At 36.5% G+C, this 18,224-nt stretch overlaps 1 protein-coding gene across 2 annotated transcripts in view; it reads left to right on the forward strand.

The window, feature by feature from the left end:
- The window catches only part of WDR7 (WD repeat domain 7), a 300,771-nt gene that overhangs the window by 162,121 nt on the left and 120,426 nt on the right, over positions 1 to 18,224 (forward strand). For both annotated transcript variants that reach the window (XM_033087148.1, XM_033087149.1), the window contains one exon: positions 8,811 to 9,032. In XM_033087148.1, the coding sequence (XP_032943039.1) occupies positions 8,811 to 9,032 (222 nt within the window). The remainder of the gene's footprint in view (positions 1 to 8,810; positions 9,033 to 18,224) is intronic.

Consider the following 18,224-nt stretch of genomic DNA (forward strand, 5'->3'; position numbering starts at 1 on the left):
GTGATATAGTTTTAAATGTTTTAAATATAATCTTGATGTCAATGTGATTGAATTTAACCACATCGTTTCACTAATTTTTACTAAAGTTCTAAATATTGTAACATATATGTCAACTTAGAAAGCATTCTGATACTCAATCCTAAACAAAGCATCAAATTTTTAAAAACAATTTTTCCAGGTCAAATCACACAATTCTTAAACTATATTCTCAGAGTAGAAAATTGGTAGTCTCTTCTTATCTAAGGTTTTAATACCTAATACAGTAACAGAGCTCCATCAATATTTGGCTAATAGCAGATATAAAGTATCTGCTGGTAGTCCATCTCTCGTAAAACCTCCTTTAGCCTTAATTCAAATCCATTGATTCCTATTCCAGTTAAAACTGAAGAACTTAATATGTCTTTTAATCCTTTTATTGTAAGCTAGGATAAAATTAATTTTACCCTGGAACTGCACAAAGCCAATTAACATGATCTTTAGAGTTATTTAGTAAAGTGCTTCAAACTGTTAAATTTATCTTGACCTCTTGGTTGCACTCTCTGACTGCTTTTTAAATGAAGTAATCAATATCTCACAGCCCTTTTAATAGCTTAAACTTCTCAAATATTTTACCTGTGTTCTAGTTAAGCTGTAACTAAAGTGTTTACTCCTGTTCGAGTAAATCTAGAGTCAATTATGCTAACTATAAAGACAATTATGTACTTTTGAGGAACAGAGCGTGAATTAAATGGTTGTTTTAATAAAATCAAAGCCTCATATTTTGTCTCAAAGTAACCCAATCATGAGTAGACATATTTTCACACGGAACCAATGTTCTGTTTGCAACTTAAAACGTAGAACACTTACGTTCTTCACTATTGCATGTAGCTTCTGTTTTCCACACAGGGCTAGTTTGAAGGTATTAATTTTCTTACTGTGATAGGGTGATCAACCGTCCTGTCAAGAAAATGGATCTCCATGTCACCCTTTAGCATGATTAAATGGAGGCATGTCTCTGTGAAAAAATACCAAATTTTCATGAGATAAATGAAACTGTAGAAAGGTCTCCTTTTACAGAATTGTTTTATTTTTAATATCTCGAAATCTCCCATTTGGTTGTCAGTATATTTGTAGGAAAACATTGCAGCTAATTGTGTACTTCTTGTATTTAAGTGAAAACACAGGCAAAGCCAATCATTTAAATATTTCCAAATCTGAAAACTTAAAGAATCAGAAATTGTTGGTATTGTTAGAGTCGTACTACAGATGGGCGTCTCTGCCTTATACATTCACTCATCAGTCCATGCCTGTTTCGGGGGGACCTTTTCTTACTCTCACTTCTCTCCTTGTTAACAAAGAGCTATCTTTCCAGAGATGAGTACTGATTAAAAATGATATACCATAGAATTTCAGCAATCAGTAGTGTTCAGAGCCAGTTGGACAGTGTTCTTATGAGCCTATGCACAGGCCAAACTTTAAATTACACCAAGTGATGTACTTGACAGCTAATTAAGATTTCGTATTTTGGCCACTTAGCAGAGGGCACCTGTTATGATTCTTTCTATTAGCTTAAGGATACAATTTGCAAATGGCTGCCTTAAAGTACATTATTAAAACTTCCCTCAAGTCTTAATTCTTTCCTGAGGGTGGGAGTTAAGACAAGATTGAGGTAATTAAACAAAAGGAACCTAGAGAAGGTGGGGGACCAGGGCAGAGGCGGAGCTCTCCAAATGCCCCCGTTGTTTAATTTCCTACTGGAAGCAGCCCATGTGTGCTTCTGTGCCCTCCCCCATCCCCACCCCCGCCCCCTTCAAGCCGAGGCCGTTGCAGAGGCTGAACGGCTGGGGTCAATGCCTTGCCTATTGATCAGTATCCCCGCAGTCCCTTGCTCCAGCAGCTGCTTCATTGGCTTCTTTCAGGGCCTGCTTCAGTACATTAGAATAGAAATCCATAACCAGAGCTGTGCTCATCCAAGCAGGGGAAGAAACTAAATTAAATGGTATAAAACAATCTTGGATCAGGAGTTTGTGCCAATTCATCTTGATCTAAGATGTCACACCGGGTTCTCTGTCTGAGCACCTGGGCTAGAGGCAGCCATAGTGAAAATAGATGGAGCTGCGATCATTCATTTGTCAGCTAAGGAGCAAGGCAGCGGTTAGCAATTCCCTTCTGCAGAGGTCAGCTGACAGAACAATCAGTGCAACTGCAGAATAGAGCTTTCCTTTGAACTATTGTTATGGAGCATGCTCTTGCTGAGGCCTGGGGGAGGGGAGCTGGTTTGCTTCCTGTTTCAAGAATACTATGTAAAGGGTAAAATAAAGACTGGGGAATCTAGGTTCTCGCACAGAGCTCTTACTCCTTGTGTCTGTTCTTGCACATAAATAAAGTCGGTTTTTAAATGCATGTGCTGAGATATAGATGACCAAACTGTTAAATACCACTTTGCCCAGAATTAGGGTCCGTTTTCATCCTTCTAAATACACAGGCAGTGATTATTGATTTTTTTTTTTCTTCTTCGTATGGTTAAGCTTTTAGGGTTTTATTTTCCCCTTTAGTTACTATCAACTATCACAAATCAGTGTCATACTTTGAATCTATAATCACATGTACATACTAATATTTTTACTAACATTTTTTTCTTTGTCCTTATACAACTAGAAAAATCCACAAAAAAGAAATGTGTACTATGGTATCAGATTAGAAGATACTTCTTATGTTACCTAAATATCTTCAAACATTTTAATTGAGGCTGTTTGTAAGAAATGTTAAGTTATGAAATATGACTTACCCTGACCCTAGAAGTTATAAAGTAATTTTATAACATTAGAGGAACATCATTATAAAGCAGCCTGCATGTGATTTGAAATATACTGTGCAAAACTAAATTAGGAAAATGAGTAATAACAAACATCTTATAGAAACGAATTAGAATATTTTGAAAGATGAATCTATTCTCTGTAGACTCATCTTAGACTTTGTCATTCTATATACACTGTTTAAAAACTAATGGCAAATATCTAGAACTAAGTTTTTTTTTAAACAATAAAGTGTGACATGCAGAAGCTAAGAAACTGGCGCAACAACAACAAATCTGTTTTGTACTCAACTGCACCAAAGTTTTCTTGGAATCCAAATAAACAGTAACTACTCTTTGATGTTGCCATCTTGGTTTTCTAGACAACCAACTCCCCCCGCCCATTTTTCCTTAAGTACTTTATACCACTCTCTTAGTTCTTCCTTCCCAACTCTTAAATTCTTTATAATACCCTACCATTTCCATTTCTTGGACTCAACTAGATCTTCTTGCCCACATTCTACTCTGCCTCTCATTACAGCTAAATAAATGGAATTTAAAGTGTATACTTAAAAGCTTTGTGCTCTACAGGTTTTTTCATTCAGCTTCTGGAAAGGCCATACTTAACTGTTCTTACCAAGGGTTTTGTTTTGTTTTACTTTTGTTTCAGTTAATTCTGATTTTTAGAAGAATTCAGGGCAGGACACCTGACGTCTTCCTGCAATCATCTACACAGACCTCTCTGTGGATCTTAAAGCTAGTCACTTCTCTGTGTCTCCTGTTAACATCCCAATGCCAAACCAATTTACATCTCTCACTTTGGTTTGTACAATAGCCTCCTAACTGATCACCTCAGCTCCAGCATTCTTCATACACCGCTGAGTGGTTTTCTAAAACCCTACATGTACTCTGTGGCTTGAACCCTATCTTATCTTCCCATGTTCAAAGGATACTAATTGAAATGAGAATATGACCAACAGAGCCATCTGTACTTGGCCCTTTCTTGCCTCATTTTCTACCATTCCCCGCTTGGCTCCTAGAGTTCCAGCTCAATTACTTATCCCTGAAATAGAAATCAACAAATTCCTTCATGCTTTAGAGTCTTAAACATACTGTTCTCTCAGTCTATAAAGTTCTCATTGATTTTGTAACCTTTACATTTCTAATTTCTGCTTAGTAGCCTTTAAGTTCAATAAGGACGGGGCTTTGCTTTTCTCCCAATTAATTCATATTAATTTATATTAGTATAATGCCATGTGTACACTAGATGTTCAATTTTTATATGCTGAATGACTAACCGATGGAACAAATGACCTTCTGCCACCACTGGGACTTACTCTTTTCCACTGGATCGTCATACTGGTTCTTTTTTGGTCCTACTTGACCGCTGTCTCATTTTGCTTCACAACTGACCTTCCATACTTCCGCTATCATGCGATCTTTTCTAACAATGCACGAATCTGATGTCACCACCTTATACAGAATTGTTCAGTGGCTTCCCATTGACCAAAGGTTAAACGTCTTCAGGTGCCCTACAAAGGCTTCCCATGGTTTGGTGCTGCTGTAGCCTCTGCTGTTGCTTTTCGACTGCCTTACCTCTAATAGCATAGAATGACAGAGTGAAAGAATGAAGAGACAAAATGAAACGTCTAAAAGTACTCACGGGTCCCTTCGGCTAATTTCTCGGTTGGCATACTGAGTTCTGAGGGCCCTTGATAGTATTGATTCAGTTAAGGTATAGAACAATGTACTGAAAGAGGCCAGAAAAGCTACATAGATTAATGGTAGAAGGAGCAGAGAGCGCTGACCTCCAATCAAGATGGCTCCCGAAGTTCACTTTTTAAATCCCTCTCTACCAAATCTATAGCTATGATGGATAAAATATACAAATAGAAAACCAAAGAGGTATAAGTAGGCTCAGGAAAGACAGTTATCTCCATGGACAAGTCATGGAATAGAAATGCAATGATCTGAGCTGAAACTATTAGATGCTTTCCAGGAGGGAGACTTTGGCTTCCTCAGTTCCTGGAAGGACATTGAAAGGATGTGAGTACATTGCTACTCAGTTAAAACTGAGGCTGAATTACCAAAAAAGAAGAGGAAAATGGTATTCACTATGTGACTAGCAATGATAATCAAAACAGAAAATAATGAACGTAAGTCAATTGTGTTTAACCTAAGAACCTAGAAACAAAACAGAGAAAGAGAGATTAGAAAACCTAAAGAAAGTGGAAGAAGAAACAGAACAAATAACAGCAGAAATTAGTGAAACAGAAAGCAATGAAACAGTAAGATCAAAACCAAAGTTTCTTTTCTTTTCTTTTTTTTTGAAAATCTGAAAAGATATATATTTCTAGCAAAACTGATGAAGAAAGTCATGAAAAATAATTAGAGAATGCACAAATAAACTGTATGTAAAGGGATTATAGCACTTGATACAATTGAGATTTTTAAATCACAGAGAATATTATAAATAACTTCACACCAATATAAATTTAAAAACTTCGATGAAATACATAATTATTTTAAAACTATTAGCTGTCAGAGAGACTCTAGAAGAAATAGAAAATCAAACAAAATAATAAGTAACTATTACAGAAAATGAATTCATAATTTAAAATATTACTTCCTCCATAATTTAAAATACGTGCTCCTCCCCGACACCTTTATCAAACCCTGCCCTCTGGCTCTGGGGGAGGAGTTCCCAGAGACACAGGCCCTGATAATTTTACAGGAGAATTTTCATTAAACTTCAAGATCCCTATAACTGTTTTCAAAAAATTGGGGAGAAAAAGTTACTTAACTCGGTTTTTGAGGCTTGTATTATATTGCTACTAAGACCCAATAAGAATAGTATATGAAAAGAAAATTATCGTCCAATCTCACCTATGGACATAAATGTAAAAAAAACTATTAGCAGATTTAGTTCAGAGTCTGTGTATTGGTCTGTTTATCTACCTACCTACCTACCTACCTACCTACCTATTGATTGATCGATGGGCATCCATCTATTCATCCTTCACCATCCATCCACTCATCAGTTCATCCAGAGTTTATCCCAGGAATGCAAACATAGTTCAAGGCCAGAAAATACATCACATTGCAGGTAACGTTGGTATAGTTATATAATAGATAGAAAACATTTGATAAAGTCAAGATCGTGGTGATATTTGGGGCATGAGGAAGGAGTAGTGAAGTCAAGACACAATCTATAGTAGACTATAGTTATGTCTACGTTAGTTATTTATTTTTTTTTTTTTAAAGATTTTATTGGGGAAGGGGAACAGGACTTTATCGGGGAACAGTGTGTACTTCCAGGCCTGTTTTCCAAGTCAAATTGTTGTCCTTTCAATCTCAGTTGTGGAGGGTGCTGTTCAGCTTCAAGTTGTTGTCCTTTCAGTCTTAGTTGTGTCGGGCGCAGCTCAGCTCCAGGTCCAGTTGCTGTTGCTAGTTGCAGGGGGCGCAGCCCACCATCCCTTGCGGGAGTTGAACCGGCAACCTTGTGGTTGAGAGGATGCACTCCAACCAACTGGGCCATCTGGGAGGCAGCTCAGCTCAAGGTGCCGTGTTCAATCTTAGTTGCAGGGGGCGGAGCCCACCATCCCTTGCGGGACTTGAGTAGTTGAACCGCAGCCTTGTGGTTGAGAGCCCACTGGCCCATGTGGGAATCGAACCGGCAGCCTTCGGAGTTAGGAGCATGGAGCTCTAACCGCCTGAGCCACCGGGCCGGCCCAGTTAATTATTTTCTAAAAAATCTGAAATTCATCACCTATAGAAAAACATTTAGATTATAAAAAGTTGATTGTGTGCAGGTACATCATGATACTCTTTCTATGTTCTCTATGTAATTTTATGGATGCATATAAATCACATAATAAATATCAAACATAAAATAAAAGGCAGATCATTTGTAGAAAGGAGCAGAACTAGAAAGCAGGTAAGACTGAGCAAAGGACTAAGTCTTAGAATTTGGGGAGAGTGAATGTGGTGTATACCTTACTGAGAGAAAGATTGGGAAAAGAAACTAAGCAGTGTTATTGTTATGTGTTAGGAATGTGATTCCTCTACTTACCTCCTATTTATTGATACTTTAATAAAAATTTACAATTGTTTTCCATTATGTTTTGGATATCATGATGATATCTCTTCTGAATATGAAATTATGTTGAGCTTTGTCCAGGTTATAAGTATTTCTTCAAATGCCAGTTGTGCGTCTGTATTCTGGTCCATCTGGACGAAATACTCATCCTTTGCCTTCTCAGTTTTTTGTTGTTTTTTTTTCAATTTCAGGTGTACAAAACAATGTAATAGTTAGACATTTATACCCCTCACAAAGTGATAACCCCTCTCCCCCAATCTACTACCCCTCTGACGTCATAGTAGCTGTAAAGTTCCACTGACTGTGTTCCTTATTCTGTACTCCACATCCTGTGATGCCCATCCCTCGTACTGTCTGGCAAACTCCTATTATCCTTTGAGTCTTAATTTCAGCATTTAAGAACAGGCGCTCTTTTTTTCATGCACTAGTGAGCTTCTTGAGAACCTGGACTATTTATTTTTATGTTTGCAATTCTCTGGCCCAAAGTAGATGCTCAATAAATATTCCTTAAATTAGTGAGCAAATTAATAAATGAGTTAATGAGCAGTCTTTTGTTAAAAGAGATTTATTGAGATATAATTTGTATTTTATAAAATCCATCCTTTTAAAATGTAGAATTTGGTGATTCTTAGTATATTTGGAATTGTGCAGCTATAACCATAATTTAATTTTAGAACATTTTCAGCATCTCAAAAATCTAGCACTCAGTAGCCATCATTAACTATTTCACCCCTGTCCTAGCTCTAGGCAATCACTAACCTACTTTCTGTCTGTATAGATTTGCCTATTCTGGGCGTTTTCATGCAAATGGAATCATACAATGTGTGATCCTTTGTGAAGACCTTTCCCTTAGCATAATGTTTTCAAGATTATCCATATTGCAGTATGTATTGGTACTTTATTCCTTTTTATTCATGATCAATATTTTATTTTATGGATATGCCACATTTTGTTTATCCAGTCATCAGTTGATGGACATTTGACTTTTTTCCATTTCTTGGCTATTATGAATAATGTTGTTGTGAACGTTCATTTAAAAGTTTTTGTGTGTAAGTTTGTTTTCATTTCTCTTGGGTAGATACCCAGGAGTGGAATTGCTGGGCCATATGGTAACTCTATGTTTAACTTTTTGAGGAACTGCCACAGTTTTCCAAAGTACTGATACCATTTTATTGTACATTCCCTCCAGAATGCACAAGGGTTTCAATTTCTGTAAATCCTCAACAACAAGTTATTTATGTTCTGTCCTTTTTATCACAACCATTCCAGTGGACATGAAGTGGTGTCTCGTGGTTTCAATTCACATTCTCCTAATGACCAATGATGTTGAGCATCTTTAATGTGCATATTGGCCATTCATACATCTTTGAAGAAATATGTATTCAAATCGCCCATTTTAAAAGTTGGGTTTTCTTATTATTGAGTTGTAAGAGATGTATTCTGGATGCATTCCCTTATTGGAAATATTGATTGACAATATTTTCTCTCAGTCTATGTGTTCAGACTAGACTTTACTTTCTATCTAGACTTTACTTTCTTGATACTGCTATTTGAAGTGCAAAAATTTTTAATATTGTTGAAGTCTACTTAAAAAATATTTTTAAATTACCTGTGCTTTGGTATCATATCTAAGAAGTCATTGCCTAGCTGAAGATCACGAAAATATGCATCTATATTTTCTTTTGCAAGTTCTTTAGTTTTCGCTCTTATATTTAGGGCTGGGATCCATTTTGAGTTTATTTTTTTTTTTGTATGGTGAGAGGTAGAAGTCCAAGTTCTTTTCTTCACGTGTGGATAACCAGTAGTCCCGGTACCGTTTGGTACCGTTTGTTGAAATGACTATTCTTTCCTGAATGAACAATCTTGAATGTTTTTCTAATCATATGTCTTTTTTATGTTGGTATTCTTTTAATTTATATTCTTATGTTTTATTTACAGGTTGCTTATCCAGTGTCCCACAAATGAAAAAAATTTCCACATCATATGAGGAAAGACGGAAACAAGCTACTGCTATTGTTTTACTAGGAGTAATCGGAGCTGAATTTGGTGCTGAAATTGAACCTCCTAAACTGTTGACCAGACCTCGAAGCTCTAGTCAAATTCCTGAGGGATTTGGTTTGACTAGTGGTGGATCCAACTACTCACTGGCCAGACATACTTGTAAGTTTTAAAATTCCTAATGCTGATCTATTGCTTCTCAATACATATTGTTAACAAAAATCTAAGAACATTGAACATATCCTGAGTTTTAACTCATATAGAATGCTTAAATGATTATTAGAAAGCAGTATAAAGATTTACCATATAACTATGTTATAGTTACCCGAACTTCTTTTCAAAAGTTAAAATGTGGTCTTTTAAATACTTAAACTAACATATTTTTGAGCTTTGTGTTTTCACATTTGGGTCAAGATTTTATCCAAAATTTGTGAAAGCTAGCTTCAAGTTAAAACTTTTCTAAAATAATTTCTGAAAAATTATGCAACTTGCCTTGAATGTCATTTGAAAAGTCAGGGGTAGAGGTGGAACACCAATTTTTTCTTTAAAATATATGTATTTTAAAGAGCATGAATGAGGAATTGTGAATTGCCTCTAATTTAAAAAATATTCCAATAACAGTTTTAAAATGATGAAAAAATTACAATCAGAGCTCAAAGGGCTTCTGTCACATTGCTTCCGTTCTGTGGTTGGTATGTTGATAATAGGTTAGGGTATTTTATAATGATGGCTTTTGGTACTTCAGTGTTAGAATTCTTTTATGTAAGGTCAAAGTGTTCCTGCCATATTGCAAAATCATTTCTAGCATTGTGTCATCTTAAGGACCAAATAACCCTACCAAATACATCACAAGATGTTCTTTGTAGAACAAATTACAATGTGTTCTCTTAGGTTTTTGGCCTTTAAGCAAAGGAAAGAGAGATGTTACTTTGGTAGTTATGACAGCAGAAAACTTCATTGGATCATTGTCACATACTTTTGCTGTGAAACCAAGGCGCTATATTAGTGGCTTCTATTACTGAAGCCCTGTTATATACTTAGCTGCCCTCCTCCTTGTGTTGTCTCGTATGCAATAAATATTTATTCGTGTTGGCAATCTCTTGATCTCTAGTTTACACTGAGAATCAGAGGATAATAATAACAATACCACCACCAGCAATAGCAAAGCAACTAATTCTTTTGAGCACAATTTTAAGCTCTCTAAGTCCATTAACTCACTTAATCCTAATACCAGCCCTATAAAGTGGGTATCTCCATTATCTCCGTCATACACACAAACGCTAGCGGGGCACAGAGAGGTGCAGTTAACCTGGCTGAGATCAGACGTCTAAGAAGTGGCAGTGTTTGTCTCCGTACTGTCTGTTGGTTCCAGAGCTCATGTGTTGGACCGTTATGCAAACTTGCTACTGTTCAGTGGTGCCTCGTTGAAAAAGGCTTAATGACGAACTTGTGCTATCACTTTGTAATTTAAAAAGCACTTTCTTTTGTATCCCCTCATTTGATCTTTAAAATAGAAAATAAGATTTCTTCAAAGTGACTCAGCCAAAAAAGTGGTGAACCTTAATTTGAACTCAAGCTGCTATGACCTGAAAACTTATGCCTTTGAGGATATTGTGAATATTGACATTTAAAATTGAACTATTGTTCTCTTTAATATATTCAAGAGAATTTTTACCATAATTATTTGATATCTATGATCAACCATTTCTTAAAAATACATGACAGACTTTCCTTTAAAACGTCAGAAATCTTCCATCTTTGATAATCTTCCTTGAAGAGAGATCATTTCTACCTTCAAAGTTTTAGGGAAGATAGTCATTTGCATATTTAGCATCCAAAAATTAATTCCTTTAAACTATTTCTTAAAACTATTTGTGCTTTTAAAACTGTTTTAAGATGTCTTAAGATGTTCCCATTTGAAGGGCGTTACTTATTTTGAAGACCACTAATTTAGTCCAACATGTTTTGTATAATTTCTAAACAGTGTTCTCTTGTGTTTTATACTTCTCTGCAAGGAACGTGAACATAAGCGCTGTTTCTCTGTAATTTCCCCATAGCTCAGTATAAGTATCTGTATGTAAATATAGGAGCACCATACTTGTACGTTAATGCATTGGTGACTGATTCCACCCAAGCCATTGGCTGGTCGCCAGGTAGATTCGTTTGCACCACGTTATTTTAGTTACCTCGATTAGTGATAGTATCATGCCTTTTCTAACCACCATTGATCTTTATATAAAACTCTGATATTCATGCTTTTGCTTCTGTGTGTCTTATCTTTTAACTATAATATTTTCATCTGCAAATTATCACTAACTAGAAAAAGAAGAAATGGGTCAGGAGAAAGGGAATTAAAAGACTATGGCAGGGTCGAAATAGAGTTTTTTCAAAGAAGCCTTGGGAATTGATAAAAGAATCGAAGGGGCTTAGTCCTGCTCTTGTTGTTAAAAGACAGGGAGCTAAAGCACATACAGTGGTGTCATAAGGCCTGTTTCTGAGGTGAGGGAAACCCTGGGCCGAGCAGTACTACAGGGAGGGACTTTGCATGGTGCCTCCTTTCCAAGCAAGGTAAATGGAATATTCCCAAACATTTGAAATATTTTAGTGTTTTAGAACCAAGTTTGTTCTTTGAGCAGTTTGGATAAGATTAGATGTACAAAGGGCTGAAGGGAATGCTTCTTAGCAAATTACATTTATGATTATGTCATTGAACCAAAAGACAGATTCTTAATGCTTTCTAGAAAGCAAGACATAATATATAAAAATGAATGCTATAGTTAGTACCTATTAGTTTAAAACATGTCAAATGTCCTGGATATTTTCCTCATTAATTATGGCTGCCATGTTTTATTTTAATAGTTATAAAATATAATCATGTGCTTTTAACTTCCATTCCATTACTCTTTCATCAAAGGTCTTAGATTTCATGGTGAATTTGCCTACCATAGGGATTTTCAAGACCTTTCTTCTTTGAATTGGGATGTTTTCATTAAATTTATATTTATCAGTTTAAATATTGCTCTCCTGGTTGGAAACAGTTAGATGTCTAAATGTTCTGTATCTTACTTAGGCTCTTTTCAATCAGTTATGTATAAAACGAACCAGTTATAATGTTAACCTTTTAGAAGTTGCTGCATGTATTTGTTTATGTGGCATTTAGAATGCCATTAAATAATTAGTCTCTATAGCATCCTATTGAATGAGATAATAATTATTATCCTCATTTTGAGATCAGGCTATTAAGATACAATATTTGATGAACTTTAATTGCCAATGTAGTTAGAGGTATAGATAGTGAATTCTAACCTTCCTCGTAAAGCCATTCCGTGAAAACTCCTAACCTAGTCAAATCCCAATTTACCCACATTGATGGGAGGAAAAAGTGACACTGATGCTTAATTCAAAAGTCATATGAATTAAATGCTATGAAATGCTATGAATCTTTTGTGGGTGTTACGTTTTACACAAAACGTCAAAATCACATATTGAAGACAAAGCTGAAGGACTCTGCCGATTTAGAGACCTAGGCTTGGCCGCTCTATTACCTTGTACCCTGGGTAAGTAAAGTACACCTCTGTGTCGCAGTTTCCTCTTGTATAAAAGAAAAAGCAGGAACGACTCTGTTGTTAAAGCCTCTTTCTGTCCAGTTAATCTGCTTCTGAAGTGAAGTAGAAAGCAGCATCCCAGGAAGTTCCCCTTTTTCATAACCTCCCCATTTTCTTCTCCATCGTGCTCTCTTGTTTCACATCAGCCCAACTTCAGGAGAGAGTCTTCATTTCTGTTTGGATCCACAAAGTGAAGCATTATTAGAATATTTTAGGGTGCTATTTACAGTGTTACCTTATGGGTCTTCTGGTTCATTCTTTTATGTGGTCTCTTCTCCTCATTTTATAATTGTGGAATTATGCTGGCACATCTGTAGTAAATCCCATTTTGATCTCTCATTAGCTTTTTGACTTTGGGCAAGTGTCATAAGTCATTTCCCCAGGCAGCAGGCTCTGAGACAGATTTGTATGCAGGCGTATTCTCGGGATCAATACCTTCAGGGCAGCGAAAGAAGCAGGATTGGGCAGGTGGAGAAGTTGAATTGCATTTCAATTGCCTAGAAAGCTTCAGCTGACCGCAGGAACTCTGGAGCTGGGATGGCCCTGCAGACTTGTCCTGAATTGGGGCTAAGGGTTCGGCCTGGCCTGTATTTCCTGGGGTCAATCAGTCATTGGATTCAAGGTGCCAGTACCCTGAGAAGGGGGTGTGACCTTGGGTGAGGCAGCTCTCTTCAACGTAAGGCAAATCCCACAGAGGGACTCAGCTGGGATTTGTCAGCCACCCGTGAACTTTGGGGAGTGAGTACTTCCATTGAGGAGGGGAGGAGATGGGCAGTCCCTCCAGGATTCCACTCAGCATGTTACTAACTTCCTGTGTGCCCCAGTACCCCGTTCTCTCAGCAGAAATGGGGCGAGGCAATGCCATTTATTTCATAAAATGCTTTTTATTCCAATTCCATATATATCTCTTGTTACCCTGCAAGACAGATATTTTATCCAACACCTAACACAATACAAGGCGCATCAATCATAGCTAGTTATTGAGCATTTACTCAATAGGTGCCAAGCATTTTACTATGTACTTTACGTGTGTTATTTGATCTTCTAATCCCATCAAATAAGTACTACTGCTATTCCCATTTATCAGATGAAGAAACTGACTTTGCCCAGTTCTCACTAAAGTTTTGTGAAATGGGATTAAACGTTCTTCCTGCAGACAATAAATTGAGGGCACAGGTTAAATGTTGTAAGGTCATACTGCTAAAAAGTGTCAAGCCTAGACTAGAACACCTGTCTTCCAAAGCAGTGTTTTTTCACCATTTCACACAGTCTTCTTGTGTTACAAACAAGGGAGATTCAGAAGTAGTTTTGCAAAAAAGGGGGAGCCAGTCAGCAAGTACTAGGTCACCTTTAAACATGACCATCTGCTGAATTATCCGTGTGGGGATGTATTGGTGCCGTGAGGATACGATAATATAGAAAATCCACGTCTCGGTACTGACGAGATGGCTGTATCTGTGGTATGAAACATTTAGATTAGAGGAAACGACTTGTTTTCCCTACAGAGTCTTTAGAAATGCTCTAATATTAGGGTTCTTCAGCTGGCCAAGGTGTGTGGCCTCATTGGTAGTACGCAGGAAATGCTGTCGGTATGTGCATTTGTGTTTCTGTTCTGGGAAAAAGATCCACAGATTCCATTCAATTCTCAAAAGATAGTCATTAAAATGAAAATGGATAAGAACTCCAAGAGTTTGTTAGAATAAATTGCTTCTCTGTTACGATGATTCTAAAAAACTGGATAGTTGTATCCTTCTTTATTAGTTCAGCTGTAATACCCCCAAATGGAAGCCTCAGGTAGATGTGACCTGAGGAATATTTTAGTTCTGTGAAATCTGTATTTAGTTTTATATTGTTCTAGTGTTATATTTGACTTTATTTTATTGCAGTCTGCTGTCATGAAAATGATCCCCCAACCCCTTCATGTGCTATCTCACCATGCACATTTTATTTAATGAATCTGTTCATGTTGGTTGAGAATGATTTGATAATGAATTTATTTCCTAAATTTTAAGGTAAGGCAAATCTCAAATGTTTTATCATCGAGATTAGCTCAAAGTCACTGAACTACAATTAATAACAAGACTAGTAGTCATCACAAAATATAAAAAAAAAAAAAGTAGCAGCGATGCTGAGGAAAGGGTCATGCCATTTGCAAGGATAAGCAATGACAGGAGAAGGTGTATATTTTCACTGTTTACAAACAAGTCATCAGATTGTGTTGCTGAGTTACTGCTGTAGCCAGAGAGAGAGCCTGCATTTCTGTTTGCTTTCCCTCGTTTTTTGTCACCTGGCCTTTCTGACACTGGGATGTAAACCTGCCCTGCTGTTTGGCTTCTTCCTCCGGGATCTACTTCATTCATTCATTCTTCTCATTGCACCAGCTCAGCATTCCATGTTCTCTACCAACACCTCTCATTTGTGGTTTTACTTTGGAAATCATCCTGGCTGCCACTTGACTTACATTGCCATTACATCTTCTGTGTTCAGAATTGTAATTCTTCACTCTGGCTAGGACTAAAATCCTATGTAGAGTGTTTCAAAAATACAAGTGGCTGAGCATTACCCTGGAGTTTTCGTATTCAGAAAGTAGGGGGTGGAATTGGTTATTTTTAAAGCTTCATATGTAGTTTTCAATTGTAGCCAGAGTAGAGAGACCCAATAGAATATGGAAACCTTTAGTTATTTTAATTAAGTGTTCTATGGTATTTCTGGTCCATAAACTACTTTAATGCACAAATTGCAATTTTCTTTGTATTTTAAAATGGAAGAGATAATGGGAACTAATCACAGTGAATAAATGACATTTATATTATTCTCAGAGCTAATTCTTTAGGTAGCTCAGCCTTTTTATTGGAATTTCATTATTCTGAATTGCTTGGGTTTCAGTCTTGACGTCACCACTCAGGAGCTGTGTGGCTTTAATGCTTTGTGGCTCAGTTTCTTTAACTAAAAATGGGAATAATAATAGCACCTACCTCACAGAGTTATTGTGAGGATTAAATAAATTTGTGTATGTAAAGCGCTTAGAAAAGTGCCTGACATGTGTTAGTTGAATGTTAGTATTTATTATTGTTACTAGAAACGTTTATAGAAGGATAAGGAAAGGAAATAGCTCTTATTAAAGCATCTGCTATCTACGAGATTTATATGTGTATATACTACTTTTTAAAATCCTCCTAAGAACTTTAGGAGGTAGGTGTTACCGTCAATATTTAAAATATGAGTGAACTGATACAAAAATTAAGTAACTTCCTTAAGGTTATCTGTCTTGGAAGGGATTTGAATCCCGATGCATTTAGGATATTCTTTTGTCCCACTGTTTGTGGGAATGAGTATGTGTTGTAGAAAAGCACATTAGTTCCTAGAGGATTTGTGTAAAAATATACTAAAACACAAAGTTTTTTTTAATAATCATTTGTAACTAGATGAATTTCTTTGTTTATTACCTTGTTTCTCATTTTAACCACATCAACATACTAAACTCAAATCAAATGGAACTTCTCACTATTTTGTTTTTATTTATAAATAATTTATGTTGTATAACAGCTTTATCATTTTTAACAGAGCTCTGATACTTGCATAATACCTGTTTGGTGATGTAATCCCATCCTTGTTCTCCAAAAATAACTTCAATTTGCAATCGTTTTTTTATTAATTCACTACACTTGCGGGTTTTATGTTCCTCTTCATAAAACACGTAAGTTGAACAGGTTATGTCTAAGGCCACTTCCATCTAAAATTACAGAGTTCTATGAAATTACTAATTTAATTTATTATTATTGTAACTATAGAGCGCTCGTGTTTATTGCTGCCACTTGAACTTGCATATCTTATTTTGTTCGCTCTATACCAGTTATTCTATCTGCTTTTATAGGTTCCAGTAGTTCACAGCTATGCCCAATGTTTGAAGCTGAACATCTTTGCTTTTGTCCCATGCCTCCTTTTGGGCACCTTATATCAGCTTACCAGGCTACAGTTGTTTCTGTATAACGCATTCTCTACACATATATCCAGCTTCGTGGACCTGTGTTATATTGGATTTAGTTTAGTAGCTAAATATAACATCTGTGGTACTTTGAGATTTGTATCTTATAGGAATGTAGTACGAAGGCATTAGAACAATTTATTTTTATCTAGAATGTAATGAGGCATTGGTCTAAGATTCTGCCAACCATCTAATATATGTATTAGTTACTTTGATTCAGTTTTCAACTTTAGTTCAATTTTTAATTTCCTTGATTTCTTGTTTAGTGGGCTGCCTGCCTGTAATAAATTGAATGACGAGTTTTAGCACTGTATTGCCAGGGGCACCCCTCCCCTTTTTTCATTTGGCATAGGGCAGTCCTACTTCTGGTTTTTAAATAACCTTGGTCTGTCAGTTCTGCAAAATGGTTCCTTCAAATTTGTCTTAATATATGTGTCCTCCAGGGTCACACTAATTAACATATTTCATCCTATAAGTTCAAATAATTTTATATCAAAAAGCAGCAATAGGGAACATCGAATCTAATCCCTTTGTAAGCTACAGAACTTGTGCCGATTCAGTAAGAAGTGCACAGAAGCATTTTGTGAAGTGGGTTGTAGATTGCCTGACACGTCCTTAGATAACACCAGTTCCAAGACTGTTGAATGATAGGGTGCCTCACTGTTTTATTTCTTTACACTTTGGTTTGTGTGGTTATACAGGAAGTGCTGGTGAACTTCTTGGTGCTGACCAATCCAACTGGGAGCGGCCAGAGCCCACGTCCCCTGGAGGACCTGAGCGCTCGTATGAAATGAGGAAGCACAGAGCTCTGACCTTTTCCCTTTGGTTTTCAGATTATGTTCTGTAGTGCCCGGGGGCTCCATAGAGATGGCTCAGTGGCTGCCTTGGCTTTAACACTACTTCAAGGACAGTAGCACTGACTTTGTGTGTGTTTTAGAATTTGATGTTTGGCATCATGTTGAATCTGCAAAGAGAAACTGCCAAAGACAGGGCTAGACTCTCACAAAAAGACAAGCAAACAAACAAAAATCCCCCAAAAAACTCTAGATACTAGAAATTATGTACCTTCAGACACTCAATGATTATTGAAATTCTTGATTTTCCAACCCAAACCTGCTCTGTTTGTGGCCTTCTCCATCTCAGTTGATGATCACTCTATGTTTCTAGTTTCTTAGAGTTATCCCTGATCTCTTCCACTCACACACAACATCTAATCTATCAGGAAACCTTACTGGCTCTACCTTCCAATGTCTATAAATTCAGCTACTTCTTACCACTTTTGCTGTTACTACCCTGATTAGCTAACTTCATTTCTCACCCAGGTTACTACCAAGCCTTCCAGCTTCTACCCTTCTCTCTCTTATAGTGGGAGTTTGAACATAGTCGCCATGGTAGTGATGCTTTTAAAACCTGAGGCAGATCACATCACTCATGAGTATCTAGATGGCTGATCAGCAAGACAAATACTCAAAAATCAGTAGCTTTTCTGTATACTAGTGAACAAATAGAAAATGTAGAAAAGCATCATTTTTTGAAAGATCTTTCAAACTAATAAGACCCTAAAAACCAGGAAGAAAACAATAGAAAATACAGTTAAAACAACAACAACAACAGCAGCAAAAATAAGACTACAGGCCATTTTACCATAGAAGGAATGCAGATGCCAAAAAATACTCAATTTACCCAATAATTAAAGGAATTATGGGATAAGAAAAGTTTACTAGAAACACTTATTTGTTTAGAATATTTTCTTTTTACAGTGAG

The sequence above is a fragment of the Rhinolophus ferrumequinum genome, chromosome 19 (assembly GCF_004115265.2).
Source record: "Rhinolophus ferrumequinum isolate MPI-CBG mRhiFer1 chromosome 19, mRhiFer1_v1.p, whole genome shotgun sequence".
Taxonomy (NCBI): domain Eukaryota; kingdom Metazoa; phylum Chordata; class Mammalia; order Chiroptera; family Rhinolophidae; genus Rhinolophus; species Rhinolophus ferrumequinum.